Source organism: Cydia strobilella, chromosome 17, assembly GCF_947568885.1.
Source record: "Cydia strobilella chromosome 17, ilCydStro3.1, whole genome shotgun sequence".
Classification (NCBI taxonomy): Eukaryota; Metazoa; Arthropoda; class Insecta; order Lepidoptera; family Tortricidae; genus Cydia; species Cydia strobilella.
Window position 1 is genome coordinate 15,760,962 of NC_086057.1, and position 17,901 is coordinate 15,778,862.

General features: G+C 36.9%; 1 protein-coding gene across 3 annotated transcripts in view; it reads left to right on the forward strand.

The window, feature by feature from the left end:
* The first annotated feature begins 339 nt into the window (after positions 1-339).
* Positions 340-17,901, forward strand: part of LOC134748905 (ATP-dependent Clp protease ATP-binding subunit clpX-like, mitochondrial) — a 36,334-nt gene continuing 18,772 nt past the window's right edge. For 2 of the 3 annotated variants that reach the window (XM_063683774.1, XM_063683775.1), the window contains exons 1-4: positions 340-797; positions 7,848-7,973; positions 10,112-10,313; positions 16,239-16,417. In XM_063683774.1, the coding sequence (XP_063539844.1) occupies positions 725-797; positions 7,848-7,973; positions 10,112-10,313; positions 16,239-16,417 (580 nt within the window). In that variant the 5' untranslated portion in view covers positions 340-724. The remainder of the gene's footprint in view (positions 798-7,847; positions 7,974-10,111; positions 10,314-16,238; positions 16,418-17,901) is intronic. The other variant, XM_063683776.1, reaches the window with a different exon arrangement.

Sequence of the window (17,901 nt, forward strand, 5' to 3'; positions counted from 1 at the left end):
CGATATGCCTTCGAGCCGACATTTTTTAAATTTGCCGCCTTTTTCTATTGACAGGATTTGCTTGACCAACTATAGTTTGTCAAAGGACTGTCTCATTTCAAACATAGACAGAGAGAATCATACTATATCTGTCTTACACTAGTACTAGCACCCCAAAGAAAAGGATGAGTATAGTTTTCTTAGAGTATAGTCTTTGACAATTTGGTTTGACCAACTATAGGTGGTTTTATTTCTGATTGTTATTGCTGGCAACATTTTGCAGCGCCCTCTACACATTTTTCGCGGAAAACATGTTGCTCAGACGGTAAAGCAGTCATCCAGTTTTTCTTTTCCGTCGCTAGAGTGCACAAGTTTCGAAACAACGTGGTACAAGAAAATTTCAACTTCTTTCACATCAAAATCAGCTGTGAACTTCAGTATGGCCGCTCTTATATGTAGAAAATAAATTGTTTTTGTAAAATCATACAAAAAAATAGGAAAGTGCAGTTTTCGTACTTACACCGAATAGTTGTATCTTTTACGAACAGTGTCGGTGTTGACTAATAAAAAGTGTTGCGTCATGACAGAATCGTGATTCTCTCACTGACAAACAAAATACAATAAAAATCGCGAATAGCGAATTACGGCGAGTATAGTTGCATTTCTTTGGTTCGCGTTTCATTCGATCGTCGCCTGAGTGTTGGGAGCTGATGTTTATTGTGAACCGCGTCAAAACATACGAGCCATGAGTAGTGTGAGGTTGAGTCTAGTGTCTGTGGGGAGATTAGCCGTCGGGAGAAATTGCAAGTTGACATCAGGTAAGTGGTTTCCTACATTTTAGTAAGTATTCGGTTTTGTTTTCTTTGTGCATTGGCTACGCTCCAAAGTTTTGTGGCGCAGTCCGCTTTCCTGCCCATGTTCACGCGTAATCTACATCACAACGAATGTTTGATAACAGAACGTCATAGAATAGGTAATCAGAGAGTTTAAATAAATTGGTTATGTTATGCGCTGCTCGCTTATTGTCGCTTATTATACGTTTATTACGAAACGCTCAATAAAAACTTGTTTTCTCCTTTGATTTGATTCTTTAATGAGCCTATTTTTTTTAAGATACTCCTTGAATAATGGACCAATTATAACCAAGGTCATTATCGCATAATTTATGCTTGACATTGCCCTTTGAAGCCCTCGGACTTATTTAAGTTTAAATTGCTATAGTATTTAATAGCCAATTAAGGAATGTGACTGATATTGGTTCTATGTCATAGATAGTGTGTGTAAACAATGATTATTCTACATTGTAGTGACTGTTTTAGTGTTTATATAATGAAACAGTACAGTGAGTACAGACCTTTAAACTTAGACCTTTAGGTGAGGTTAGTCAAAAGCTAGCAACAATATGTAGTATCTAGACTACATAATTTAAGCAAAAAATATTTATATATATTACAGTCTACAAAAGACATGATTATAATGGCTAGCTTTTGCCAGCGATTTTGCATGGATGAAATGATGATGATTGATAAAAATTACCATAAAATTCATCTAAATCAGTTCAGGGGTTTAAGCATGCAGAGGTAACAGACATACAGGGTTACTTTCACATGTTTTTAATATTGTTTTAATGTTATTTTAAGCATAACATTTAACTTTTACCTCCAGGTGATAACACAAACAATTCTAAATTTACAGCCTGTTTTAATTCCAATTAGCTTTACTAGACTTATATTGACTGCGATATAGACCGTGATTACCTTTTGTATTGTTAAGTCTAGTAAAACTAACCGTGAATCATTCAATCAAAACTCCAATAAGCTTTACCTTTGCCAATTATATGTATAAAATAGTTGTTGTGGTTTAGAGATTGAATTCAGGACGAATTTGTTGATAGGCTAATTTTCAGTTTATTAAATTGTGTATTGTCCGATTATCTACAAACTGTGGACACAATTTTTTAAATAAAAAAAAAAATACAAAAATTGGGGACATCTTACACAGATAGACCTAGCCCCAAACTATGCGTAGCTTGTACTATGGGTACTAGGCGATAAATACATGCTTATATACATAGAAAACAACCATGACTCAGCTACAAATATCTGTGTTCATCACACAAATAAATGCCTTTACCGGGATTCGAACCCAGGACCATCGGCTTCGCAGGCAGGGTCACTACCCACTGAGCCGGACCAGTCATTGTTTTGATTGGATTCCTTTTTTGTTCTTTCTACTTAGAACCAAAATCTACTTGGATTCTAATAGGAAAAAATATCCTAAAACACGTTTACATTTTTCATACCATCCATTCCATTACCATAAAATATAGTCTATGAAAAATTATGTCTTGTCTTTTCACTCCAGGCCGACATGAGAGGGAGACATATGGAAATTAATCAATAGCATTGGTTGCAAATCATAGACATAGTATATACAAGTAGTTATAGACGCGCCACCGAGCGACCGGGGGTAAGAGAAAGAATATTCATGTAAAATTTGGGCAGCATAGGATTTTTTTCTCTTTCTCTCTTATAAATTTCGGTATTTCACCATTGCCTCCTACCCAGGGACCGGACAACCACCGGACAACCCTTTCCGCGATAAAACCCTTTCAATGGGCGACACTTAAACACGGCTAACACATTGAAAGACTTTCCCTTTTGAACTGCAAGCCCATTCATACCCTTACCTTTGACTAACCCTTACCGAAAAGCTAACCAAAAATAAGGGTAGCTCTTAATAAGCCCTTATCTTTAAGCGCTTTATATAAAGGTTTCCCTTTGCGTGAAAGAGACAGGATTAGTATATATCTACGGTATGTAGTGTATGAAAAGGAAAGAAAATACGTGCCTAGTCAAAGAACGCCGCCGTCGCCGCCGACGATCGCTCGGATTCGAAGTAATGTGTGCTTTATGAACAAGGTAGACGACTTAAATTAGCACGCTTATATGCTAAAAGGAAAGCCTTTTATAAGGCTAACCCTTATAAGCAATATGCAAGGTGTTGGTGAGCGGATGATAAGGGTTTTGTAAGGGTATTTGGGCTACCGATTACTCAAATGTGGTAGCTTTATATAAGGGTTTTTAAAACCAAAACAAAGGGTTTCGTCTGGCAAAGGGTATGGTGAGTTAAGCCTCATGCAATACCCTTATAAAACCCTGATAAGGGATAGCGGGCCGGTCCCTGCTCCTACCTATGATGCCACCCGGTCGGTGATAAGGATAAAGCATGACACTATTTTCTTTTCTCTTATAGGAATCGCAATAAGACTATCTTTCTCTATCAAAGAGTGTCAGGCCCTTGTTGCAAACCAACAGAGGAGAAAAGATGTGGTTTACCATAGTATTGGTATGGTTGATTCCCATATGCCTCTCACATTTCTGCTCATATACAGTATTATGACTCTTGGAGACTCTATATATCTCTGGGGATAATTTGATATACTAATATTATAGTTCTGACACTCATTTATTTAGTCATATGGCATATTACAATTCATGGTCGCTTTACAAATTTACAAATGAATAGTTAGATTAGCTTAAGCAACTATTATATAATCTGTGGCTTAAGTAAGTCCAGAGGATCTCCTGTATACTTCCTTTTTGGGCACTCGCAGACTATGTGGTAAATGGACTGTACAGGTGCTCCACAGTCGCACTTAGGTGTATCTCGCCACTTGAAGTGGCGAGATCTTCGCCAGTTCTGACACTTACATTTACATTTACACACCTCTAAATAATTTCAGTTTTTTTGGTGTACTTCCTTTTTGGCGAAATTTATTTCGCCAAATTTCACTTGGCAACCAACTTTTCGTCACCACAATATGGCATGCAAAATCTTAGACTAACTTAAAATAATAATCTAATTACAATTAAAATGTCAAGTTATCAAAATATTCATTCAGATTATAAAATGGTCTTATTAGTAGAAATGTTTTTAATTTCTTGGAAAGTCAATAATATTATCACATTGCCTAATAATGTCCTCATTTAAAAAATTATAAATTTTATTTCTCATGTATTCCAGACTACTTTTGAAATGTGAATAATTTTTAGATTCTGGTATGTAAAATTTATGTATTAATCTAGGGTGTCTATTTTTGTTTTTACATGCAAGTCTGGTCTTATTTTTATAAACAAAAATACAGACTAAGTATATGTAAAGCGATATCACTGTCAATATTTTATGCTTCACAAATAGAGGACGGCAATGTTCAAGTGGCTTCGCCTTATCAACATATCTCACAGCCTTTTTTTGTAAAATCAAAACGGGTTTCACATGGACACTGTTACCCCAGACCTCAAGGCCATATCGCATTAGGCTTTCAAAATATGCAAAATAACCTGTTTTAAGTGCAGATGAGCTTAAAATTTTAGAGAGGCTTTACAGGGTGTCAGGCGGAGGCCAATTTTTTTCTTAGAAGTTCTATATGAGATATGTGCAGACTTTAAAATGACAAAAATAAAATAAGTATTCAATTATGTGCTTCTTGCACATCTGAATTTTAAAAATAACACTCAAGGTGTTTTAAACATTCAAATGATTTTTTTATTAATTATTTGTAATACTAACTCTAGATTAAGTTATTGTCTGACCTAACAACGACGTCAAGTTCGAAATAAAGATATTTCAATTTCAATTGCAGAAATTTTCTTTCATTTCAGATTGTAGGTATAACACAAACAGACCTGTAACGATTGTTATTAATAAACTTTCATTTTCATTTTCTTGCATGTTGGGTTAACAAATATTTGCATACTTTGATTGCTTGCCAAGCAAACATCAGTTGCTATCGTATAGTAGACAGCATAAGTTCAAAGACAATGTTTTGATGTGATAAATACTTATAGCTTTATTTACGTAACTATAAAACCAGCAAGGTGTTACTTAAATTTGAAAACTGATTTGTTTTTGTTAAATTTAGTCTGTGACTATTTTTTTATTATTAAAACTGATTACCGATTGGCCCTAGTCACAACTGATGGAAAGTGAAGACAGGACCTAAGATGGAGCTCCCTGGTTCAGTATTCCGTCTTTACCTATTACAGTATTCAGTCTTGCTTTAAAGAGACCGAGGTCATATTTCTCAGGGAATAAAGATGGCGGAAGGCCGGGAGCGTATTCCATTCTTTAGCCGTCCATACAATTCGAATCCTGATCACATTTTTACTAGCTAAGCCAGGGGGTTGTGGGGGGGCTGTCACTACTTTAGGTACATAGTTTAGGTACATTTGGCCGGCGCGCCTCCCGGGCAGGCGTATGGCAGTGGGCTGCCGCTCGACTCGCATGATAGTCGTGTCACTTGGCGCTCACGCAAAATTGAAAATACACAATGGCTTGGAAATATTAAATATTGGTTGACCAGAACCCAGAAACAATATTATTAGGAACTGACCGACATATTTTCAAAGCAAAACGGCTGTGGCATACCTACTTCCGTAAGAATCAGACATACTTACTATCTCCGGATAAAATTTTTATGTTTACAGAATCGACGTTTGTAATTCCTACATATTTATCTTAAAAATAATAAATCAGTAGGTATAGGTACAAAAACTTGTCAAGTGACAACCCCGTGCCGACACTCGCAGCTCGGTCATAAAACTGCGGCGCGCAAAGAAGATTCACGGTTCGTGCGCGGTTATAAGTTTCAATTTTGCTTGCAGGCGGCGAGTATAGGTATAATTTTGTACCTTAATCTGACTTTTGTGAAGTAGTGAATTTTCTCTACGGTAGTACTATTAGTTAATCTGTGGCTAGGCTAGCTATCACGGTTCAATGAGATACAGCCTGGTGACAGACAGACGGACAGCGGAGTCTTAGTAATAGGGTCCCGTTTTTACCCTTTGAGTACGGAATCCTAAAAAAACAATAAATTGCGAAAAATCATTTTCCATAATGTCAATATCCAGGGAGGAAAATGGGGACTACGTTTGTATAGAGACGGTCATCCATACATCGTAGGGTCACTCTTAGGTATAGTATGCGGTCTATCTACTGAGCTCGTTCACTTACCTGTACTGACAATGGCATTCTGTTAAACAAAAGCCATTCAAACGTCGGGATGTATTATAAATTCAATATACGCGATATAATCCGTTTTCATAGTTTTATTTCAAAAGCCATTATTTATTTTGTGCCTGAGCGCGTGGCCTTTGTGCCTGAGAGTGTGGGAGCCTCAGGCACAAAGGTCACGCGCTCAGGCACAAAAGACATAATGGCTTTTGTTTAACATAATGCCATTGTTAGTACGTAAGTGAACGAGCTCAGTAGAGATAGCGTTAACTATACCTAGCGCAGGGAAAGCCGTGGATAATTTTTAGAATTCTAGTTTTCAATTTTAATTTTATAATGCAGAGACATGTAAAAATATGCCATCCGATAAATAAATAAATAACCTAGCGCGAACCTGTTTGATGCTTGCGTGTCAAGGCGGCTTTTTATGTGTCAAGGGAACCCACCTATATGGCCCCCTGCGACAATGCAGGTTTTTAAAATAGACAGTTCAAGACTGTCTAATAAATAATGCTAGTATGAGGATTTCCAAAAACACACATTTGTTTATTGCGTGTGCCGATTTTTGCCGATAAAATTTGGTCAATAGATCCCTATTCTGTACAATATAAGTGCTATTTCATCATTTGTCCTAAAAATTCTTACCCTGAGTTACGGTTACGGAAAAGTATGGCATAAACTCGTTTACTCGCTAGGGGTCATCCATTAATTACGTCACACGTTTAGGGGGAGGGAGGGGGACAATAAAATGTGACATGTTGTGGAGGGGGGAGTCACAAACTTTGTGACGTCACCATAACGGCCTACATCTGTAACTGAAAATGGTTTTGATTTTTTAATTTGCTGTTAACAGTTAAATAACTAGATTTTTGCAATGGTTTCGTGTTATAAATAACATATATTTTGTTAAAAACATTGTCTTTGTTAAAAAAATTAAAACTAAGTTGTTGTTTTCGTTGAAAACAATATTACCAAATATGTGAAATCACACTAGGGGGGAGGGGTTAGCCAACTGTGACCAGGGGGGGGGGGGTCAAAAAATCTTCAAATTCGTGTGATGTACTTAATGAATGACCCCCTATCCTCGCCATCGCTTAGCTTCAATTAGCTATTAATCGTTTGACTTAATCTGTCATTTTGACATGAATTTGTATGAAAGAGATAACACATAAATTAACTAAGTGATTAAAGCTTGTAAAGTTTTATGAATAAGGAGGTTATTCGTGAAACTGCACTCTTACTTCTAACTTATACTACTTTTAAACAAACTAATCATATTTAATACGGAAACGCGACGGCGGAGACAACAAACCACCCGCCAAACTCACCTTCGATGCGTTGCACTTGCTAAAAACGTGCGCGTATCCGGTACAGTCGCCATCAGATATATCGGAGCGGTCAAGGCCCTCACAAATATCTGAACACGCCTCTATTGTTAAGGCGTTAGAGTGCGTGTTCAGATATTGTGAACACCTTGGCCGCTCAGATATATCTGATGGCGACTGTACTACATTTTGATGGTTATCACGTTGACGCGGCTTCTATACACGGTAGCTAAAAAATAAGTGCATTCCCGTTGCCAGAGAGGTTTTGGGATTGTACTGAGCAACTTTTACTATGTGACCAACCCCGAAATCGCAAAAAAAAAAAAGGCTGTTTCATACATTTTGGCTGGTCCATTTTCTATGGGAGGGTACTTTTTTTCGCGATTTCGTGCAGTAGCTATCTTTGGAGTAATATGCGTTAGGCGAAGTCATGCTTTCTTCCAGATGGGACTACACTATTTCATTTTTTAAGGAACAGACTTATACCTTAAAATTCAGCCGATTTCACCTTGTTCTTATTGTCCACAGCCGTCCAAACATGCCGATCCCTACGGCGCTCGAGCGCGCGATGTCTCAGCACAAGCAACACGCTTTGCAAGAGCACAGAGCAGCCCCCCGGACCGCACCCGCCTAAGGAGGCTGTCAGTTCTGACGGTAAGTCACAAGCGACTTTCTTTCAATTCTCCCAGGCCGATGGTTCAATGTGATGTCACTCGGCATGTTTCTCTTGAGTGCATCATTTAATGATAGTAAAACGACGTGAAGTGACCATTATCATAAAGTTTTATCTCATACTGGCCTGCAAGATAGGTTTTACTAGATATGTAAACAGTTTTTCATAGATATATTACATTTACCATTTATTATTATTTTTCCGAATTCAGGCAAAAGGTGAGTGAACTATTACATAACGAAAGAGACAATAAACACACTTGCCCATAAAAGGCTTCAAAGCAATTAAATGCAAATCCCTTTGCCGCTTAAAGACAAAATGAAGTAACCCAATAAAGTACCCAATAAAACTTGTTACGTAAAGGATTAACAAGGAGAGAGCCTTGATTTCGTAACTAAGAGGTAATTCAGTCGTTGGGTGTTATTTATGCGTTTCTTCGGAATAATTTTCTTGGTATTTTTTCTTTGTTTATACCCGCGTCATTCGACCAATCCTTATGTATGGTTGTGAAGCCTGGACACTAACACAAAAAGAGGAAAGTCAACTCCTGGTAGCGGAAAGAAAAATCTTTCGTAAGATCCTGGGGTCTATCAAGAGAGACAGCGGCACGTGGAGGATATTGAAGAATGCCGAAATCGAGGAGTTGGTGGGTGGACCCAATATTATCGGCGAAACGAAATCTCACAGACTTCGCTGGTTCGGTCACCTATTAAAAATGGGACAGGAGGGCTGCCAAAAGGGCGTATTTGGGAAGACCGACTGGTGGCCACCCGGTAGGATGGCCCAGATACCGCTGGGGAGACAGTGTAGAAGCAGATCCGCGTCAGCTTCAAGCCGAGAATTGGCAGGAAACGGCGCAGGATCGGGAAAAGTGGAGTGCTCTCGTTTTTCGGAGGCCAAGACCCTCTTTGTGTCGTTGAGCCATATTAGTTAGTTAGTTATACCCGAATTAAAAATTGCGTAGGAAGAAACTCTTAACTTAGTCAACATTCATTTTTATGTGTTTCCCTATTTCTCGAAGACGACGAACCCTAATATGTAGTTTTCACCAGCAATTTCACTTCGCCAAATAGTACGTTCCGACAGCAATACACGACTTACTATAAAAAATGTGACGTTTTCAACCAAAAGGTACCACATTGTCGCTTGTCGATAAGGTTGATTTCAAATTGATACTATATGGAAATAGCGCCTTATTGACAACCGACAATAAGTACCCTTTTGGTTAAGAATGGCACAAATACTCATCATTAAAAATATGCGCATTATATTTGAAGTTCCCTCAATTTCTCTACGATCCTAATATAAGATTAATCATGACTTGATGCAATCGACAAAAAGTCTTCGAGAAATAGAAGAACCATACATACACAAATACAAAGATGCCGTTGAATTGAGAATGAGAATCTCTTCCTGTATCAAGACAATTAAAAGACGAATTGTTTAGCAGGAACTTATCACCGTGTATGTGTTAACAAAGCATTATTATTGTATATAATACGATAATACGTCATTGAACATTCTTGAGGTCAAATTAAAGCGGTCATCAAACCGGCTCGCGAAGTTACCTTGCCCTTGCCTTGCATTAAATTGCCTAGGCGCCCCTGCTCTCTAAATACACACTTTTTATTGTAATGTCCTTCCTTTAATGTATTACATTATACTTACACGTATTACCTTTAAAGCAAATTAAATTGCAATTTTGCAGAAGGTAACTGGTTACCGGTTATCAAATAAGGCGTTACTGCGTTAGTTTGCTATTAGAAGTATCTTTATCGACCATTAACATTGTGATATAATGTGGAACCTTTTCCTTAAACGTCACATTTCTTCCACATGATTAGATTTTATTTTTACCCCAGAAGGAACAGAGATTGTTTATTTAAACATTTTAAACCTTTGGACACGAATGACACGATACACACTGGACACCAATGGATATGCATACAGGCGAAGTTTCCATTTATCTCCTGATTGCAATTGATCGATTTATTTATATTGGTTCTCAAATGGGTTTTACCTCACCAGGTGGCGCCGTTAACATTGTATTTGAATATTTAACAGAACAGTTATCTTGAGCCTGTAAATTGTGGACTAACCTAATCTATATTGTCAACAGGCACCTCAGGCGGTAAGAAAGGCGGCTCCGGCGTCCTTACCTGCCCAAAATGCGGCGACCCGTGCACCCACGTCGAGACCTTTGTCAGTTCCACGCGCTTCGTCAAATGCGACAAGTGTCACCACTTCTTCGTCGTGCTCAGCGAAGTGGACACGAAGAAGAGCATCAAAGACAATGCTGAGAATAAGTCCGGGTTCTACAGGTTAGTACCTTATAAACTGAAATAGATGACGTATACTAAAGAAAATGTGACCTAGGTCGCCAGTGGCTTAGACTGGATTCGAACTGGCGTCTTCAGTTTTCGCGGCTAACGCCATAACCTCTAGCTAGGCCACAATCGTCAGGTGTGTCTAGTAAAACTTCTACGTTGTACTTAGGGAAGTCGACACAGTGAAGATCAAAGACAATATTTTGGTTTGGGAAGCTACCATTCCTTAACCCACAAACGGACCTATAGCTGACCTTTACGAGACGTTATGTTATGATACATCTCCCTTCTCTCTAAACCACTTTACGACGTCATTTTCTAAAAATGTTATCGCTTAGAAAGAACCACCACATAAATTTGTACCTGGCTTAAATTTTCGAACTGGTAAACCATAGGTTGTGTTCATGAAACCCGCGTGAGGAATATACTCTGCAATTTGATATTTTGGGTCTATTGCACCAATCTGTGTGTCACCGCCGTTAAAACGTTCTCCAAATTGGATTATAAAGTCATAGTTCTCTACTCAATGATGTGGATCAGTCTGTCTGGTGCAACTGACACGAAGTGTTTTGTCTTTGTTACTGACCCTATATAACGGTAACTCGAAAGAGTTCCTTATAAATATTCTAAGAGCGCCGTGTGTATGTTTGTACCTTAGATCCCTAACAGGGAATCCCATCACCTTGAATCATTTCGCGTAAATTACCGACACTCCAAGAACAATTTGCATTCAAGCATCATTATCCCCCTTTCGTACACTCGCTTTCAGAACGTCCTATCAACGTCACAATTTGAGCGCTTTTATATCGTTTTATACCGTTATTATAGTCAGATTTGCCGCTCTCTCGCTACTAACTGATGTTATTGTGTATGATACAGAAGCGTGTCGAATGCTCAGGAACACCAGTATCGTACCGCGATTTTTATAGTATACTTTAATTCGTTAACATCTTTTCGTCTAATTTCAGTTTCTTTAACTTTTTTTACATATACTAAACGCTTGTCTCAAACTCATCATTTTCATGGATTTCTTTGAATTAAAGATTATTTAATTGAAAAGCGTTTTAAGCCTTAATTGCATAACATTTTAGTTTTAGCTTTATCGAACAATATTTCATCTAATCAAATCAAAAAGGCTGCAAACCAAAATAGCTTAGAAGAAAATTGAAGCCCCGAGAAGCGGAGCTTAATAGACTTGTTAAGTGGTACTATGTCGTAGGTGCTTTGCAATGCAAACAACGAATTCAACTAAACAATCTAAAAATTAACATCACGTTAGGTAAGGTCAGGGTTGGTTAAGTTAGACGAAAGATATTTTATAAGATACTATTGTTAGAAAAACTGGTATCTCTTTCTATAAATTGTAAATACATATGTCAAACACAATGAAAAAATCAACGATGATCAAACTGGCCAACGTGGGACACGAACCTACATCCTTGGATTGCCGGTCCAATGCGCTACCAATTCCGCCAGCTGACCATCCGCCAATCAACGCGAATTTAGTCATTTTAACTGTGAACAACGTCACTAGCGACATCTGTATTTTTAAGGCGGTTTTCTGAGCCAGAAGGCGAAAAATCTCCTTATATGATCATGTTTTTCTAAGAGGCGTTGATATTCGTAGACGTGGAAAAAATATATGTTGTTCTTGACTATATTATCTCTAATAACGTAGCTTCCGATACACGAATTATGACACTTCGCTCGTAGCAATTAATTCCCAAAGTAACCTCTAACTCGGACTTTTAATCTAACTTTACTCGGTTATTTATTATGTGATACTATAAACAAAAAAGAAGAAAAAACAATCTTAACTTAAATAGTAATTTCATAGCTTTCGAATTTCGATATTGTAAGGTAACGTTTTTAAAATAAATAAAAATCGGATAAAATTCGATCAAAATTGACACTTGGCGCGCATGATCTTTCCCGCTCTTTCTTGCGAAATGTGACAGTGACAGCGGTAAACCGATGGAACGGCCTTAAGGTAGGTAGGTTTGATATCTCTTTATCAACTCGCCTCCCAATCTGAGCATAGGTAACACACAGGCTACCTTTCGCTTTCGCGCTGTGGCTGTGACGCAACGCTCATGTCTTTATTTATAACTGTCGGTTATTTAATATACTTTTACCCAAATTGTTCTCCGTTCTTGGTCGTCTCGGGCTTTTTACGTTAGTTTATTTGGCTCAAAAACTAAGTCGTTTTCGGCATTTCCTTTCTATTGTACATTAGAGAGAACGGGCTATGCCTATTGCCTAGTTAAATGTAACACGCTAAACCATTTTTTGTCAGGAAAGCACGCTAGTACTGGTACTTTTACTTATTACTACCTATTACCCAGTAAATCAAATTAATAAGGAATTATATACTTAATATGCATAAAACTTATGTTTAATAGATACTCAATTTAGTGAAGTGTGAAAAACTAATAAATAAAAATAAAAGAAAAATGCAAAAAAAAGTGAATCAGAATCAGTAATTAAAGTTCGCTTTAAGACCTTTACGTACATTTTTGTTAAGAAAACAAAGTTTATTTAAATTATTAGCAGATAAATTTTTCGCAAATCATTTTGTAAGTATTTGTGTTTTTCAATCTGTAATATCGGATGTATTTAATTCGGCGATGCCGATATATCGGCCGATACATCGGTATCGGTATTAAATATTACCACATTGTAAATTAGAGTTTTGAATGATTCACGGTTAGTTTCACTAGACATATTCACGGTCTATATCCCGGTCAATATAAGTCACATTGTAAATGTCAATGCCCCGTCTGCAAAGGTCATTGTTCGTCTGTCTGTAGGTAAGTATCTCCTAGACAATGATATCTAGTTGCCATGATAGATAGTGGGGTGGTTGACCGAAATTTCGGAACACTATTTGCTGCTGTGTTTTCGCACAAACAACACACACACAATATAAATATAATTTAACATTCCACATACCCTATCCAATCATTATCCTAATATTAAAACCTTTATGCAAATATATACTTAAAGACTTATTTCCTTTGTACCTACTCTCAAATTATTGCATTGCTTCGTACTGTTATCTTAACTATAACTTTAGTTTAGTGATAATTAAATTGATTGTCTACAATCTACATACCTATGACGTCAAATAAAGGACCGTCAGCGAACATCGTCCTTTTTCTGTAGGAACGCTAAATACACAAAATCTAAACAATGGAAAATAATGCCTAAAAATCGAATACTACTTACTGCTACTGTTTGAAGCAGTTGGACACAGGTTTAGAAGCTATACATGGCGGTGGTAGTTTTCGACTTTGTAGTGAATTTGAGTAAAGTTGATTTAAAGTAGATATCAGTTTTGGAAGAGAAACAATAGCGGACATGACTACAATGTTCTGCCACCAGTGCAGCACTAGCCTTTTTAGTAGACCATAGAGTAACTTATACATAGGTACTGTACCTTTAACAGGTTTTTGACAAGTTTTCAGAGATAATAAAATATGACATTGATGCATCAAGGCGGTTTGTTTACATGAGGAAAACGTGAATACGAATTTTCGCTGTCTGCCTCTTTATCGCTCGAATATGCAAGAGTGACAGAGATGTTAGATAACGAAATTTCGATTTTCTTGTTTCGCAATAGACCCTCAGATTGTGGTAGAGGCGCCACCTGCGCAGAGTTTCGTTTAATAATATTCCCTATTGGAACAGATTTCCATTTGTTTTGTTTCGTAAAATTTTCTAACAAAACAAAATGAACTATTTCCTATACGGTTTCAATTTGAGTAGCAAATTTTGGATTCTTCATTTGAATGGCTGGGCTTTAGGAGGATAAGTTAGCCGGGTTATGCCGATCACTGGGACTTCTACGCATATAGGTACCTAAAGTGACTCCACATGACATAATTAAATCCACAATAATCCACATAGGTTCGTCGTCTTGTCGCTTGCAACCTTCTTCCTTTAGCCACACGCATACACGTGCAGATGTCACGTTTTCATGCACAATTGCATACAACAATCCACTCAAACTATAATCACCTTTACTCCCTTATTACAAAGTCTTACTTCCTCAGCTCTGAGCTCTGACGTCTTTTACATTATCATCTATGTCAGTCTATTCTCGACCCTATAGCGTTGAAATATAGATGACGCCTGGGGGCCTACCGCGAACACCGTAGTTAGCAAATTGCGCGCATCTTTCTCTTTTATTCCAATTAAGGTGTAATTTAGTGACAGAGAAAAATGCCCGCAATTTGCGAACTTCGGTGTTCGCAGTAGGCCCTCTGACGTAAGAAACGTTATGACCTTCGCTAAAGATCACTGACATTGTAATAGTAGCGTTTATAAATAGAACTCTATTATTGTAGCTATTGAGATCGTTTTCGTTTAAACTTGTTATCATATCGCAAATCATAAATCATTCAGATTGTAAGCTATATATGAATGCTAAATATTCACTTTGTAATAAATATGGTAACAGTTATATAATTAATATAATAATGTACTTTTCTTCCTTTTTTTTTCATTTTAACGACGCTAATTATATATGTTTTATACGATGTGCAAAATAGATTAGAACAGTCAAGTTTATAGGTATAGTGTAGTTCAATAGAAATTGCAAATAAACAAACCAATTTACCTTCATTTCTTAGTAATCTTACACTTTTTAAGGACAACCATGAGCTTATCAGCAGTTTATATACTTAAATATTTTATGTTTATCAATTTATAGTTGCAATATTTGTTAATTATTGATATTTAAGTAAAAATAACCTTCGTAAAAATTTAGATCAATATCTCAAATGCTAACAATATCTGTAATGTTTTTATTTTATTGCCATTTCTAATGAACCACTGTAGCTATACTTTCATTATCTCATATTGAAATTTTGTAACATCAGGTTCAGGTGTCAGGGTTCCTTAGTCAACAAAAAAGCTCTTGAAGTTTCGCCCATCATGTACGTCTCCTCAGAGATCCTTACGTTTTATTATACTGGTATAAAATGTATAAATATATCACTTAACAGGGTACTTGTGTAGGGTTTATGTAAAGTTCGCTCTATGGAAAATATAATCGAAAATACCACAAATCGACCTAAGCAAAGCAACTTCAGATGGTGAGTTTCTAAAGTAGTCAACGTGCAAAAAACTGTTTTACAACAACCACGTAGCGAGTCGTGAAAGTGATCGTAAAAGTCAAAACTTTATAATCCGGAATGAAGCGGTTGTGATGCAACGCTGCTTAATTGCGATCGTTTAATTTGTTACCCATACTTGATGTTTATATCGGTGATGACGGATGAACATTGACATACTTTTATAAATGGATACCTACTGGTAAACATCTTTTCGGAGTGAACTTGATATCCGAAGTGTCTTACGTGGTCTTGACTTCTTTAAGAATAGTCTTATTTACCAGAAAAACAAGTCAATGAAAAATAGGAAGACTTTTTATGCGCACTAAATTTACATAATGATATGATATGAGTATGTGTTACTAAATTGTGGTGCTGTTATGAGCTCAAAACACATATGCATGTATAATTTAAAAAAATCAAACATATATTTTGCGAGTACTTATAGAAGTACTCGCAAAATATATGTTTGATTTTTGAGGACCATTTGAGGACCATTTTTTTTAAAAGAATTTAATTTTGGATATAGATCCAAAATTAAATTCTTTTAAAAAAAATGGTCATCAAATGGTCCCTGAAATCTCTAAATTTATTGTAGTACAGTCAAGGGCATATATATATTCCCAAAGTTTCGAAAATATGTGCACGCTCTTACACCTTAGACAATAAAGGCGTGTTCACATATTTTTGAGCCATTTGTCTGGATTGATATTTTTGCCTTCGACTGTACTGTAGTACATAAAGCCATGATAAGAAGCACGGTGTATGTGTCCCAGAGTACTAAAGGTCCATTTTGTTTCAGAAAACCGCCACCGCCTCCAAAAAAGATCTTCGAATACCTTAACAAACACGTCGTCGGCCAAGAATACGCAAAGAAAGTGCTCTCCGTTGCCGTCTACAACCACTACAAACGCATATACAACAACGTCACCAGCGGCACTCCTAGCGACGCACATCATCCCTTACACCACACGCACAGAGGTAAGCTTTTGACTCGTCAGCACTAGTCCAAACTTAATAGTTTTTACAGGCTGTGGAGGGATTTATGTAGTTTTATCTTAAGTTTATTTCACAGCTATTGTATTCGTCTAAAATAACTCATTATTTCCTTACTCATTTCCTTCGAGATCATAATAACCAACTCACCTTTAATAGTGCATGGAGTGCCACAAGGAAGTGTTCTCGGTCCAACATTTTACGATATAGCAAAAAGCAAAGGTTATTTGTCTGGTACATTATATATTCCAGCAGCTCGCTACGAATATTACTAAACTTAGAATTAAATCATAACTATCATAAGGAAATAGTCTTGAAACTAGTTTCTAGCTCGTTTAACGCAATAAAATAATAATGCAATTATGTATTCAATGCACTATAACACAGCCACGTTTTAGGTACTTTAAAAAAAATAGCTGCAGTAAAATAATATTCAGAGCGGGACATAATATTTAAAGCAGACATTTTTTTCCGGCAATCAAAACAATATTCATTAATTATCTTTAGTTCTAGTCTTGGGCAGTATCTGTAAATTATTCAATTAGTGTTTTTTTTTACCAATTAAAGTATGCAATACTAGCTTCTGCCTGCGGCTTCGTCTGCGTGGGATGATAATGATGATGATTGATAAAACTATTATATGTCCTTATCTCCGTACCATATTTCATCTAAATCGGTGCAGCGGTTTAAGCGTGAAGACAGACAGAGTTACTTTCGCATTTATAATATTAGTAGGGATAATAGGGATTAGTAGGGATAGTGGTGCCGTCCCTATCTAGTTACATCAGTCAAGGAATGAAAATTTCCACTTCCAACTGGACTTTATTATTGTAACATTTTTCTGGAAAATTTTCTGGGACATGCACATTTATAATATAACACAATAAAATCTCAGGAATGTGTCCTTAGTAACCAGTAAACAATTATGAAAGGGATGTAAAATGAAAACCTAGTAAATGAGAGCTCGACTAATCTCCGAAGGTCGGGCGCCATCGATTGGTCACACTCTCACGTTTCAAGGAAAGTGGATCGGTTTTTCCGCTCGACAAAAACTGCTTAGTATGCCATCTCGGTAGGTGTAATCGTTGTTTTGTAACTTTTAACCTGCTGTGTGGTCTTTTTATTTACAATTTGCTACAGGGATTTCAAAGGTATAATAGCAAGATCAGAGTCTTTATAACTTTTACAACCTACTTAGAAAAATCAAATGCATGAGAATCATCTGTTAATTTAAGTGTAATCTCTCTAAGGATCGGTTGCACCAAACCGCCTGTCACCGCTAAAGCGTTCGCTAAATTTTATTGTATGGGAAATTTCGTTGATCTCTGCTGCGTGACGTTGATCAGTCTGTTAATTGTGGCTGGTGCAACTCGTCCTAAATAGCGTGTAATTTTAACGATTACTTAGCCAATTTCATAGTAACCCCTGCCTACGAAGTTGGTGAAGATTTTGGATCCCTGGTAAACTGA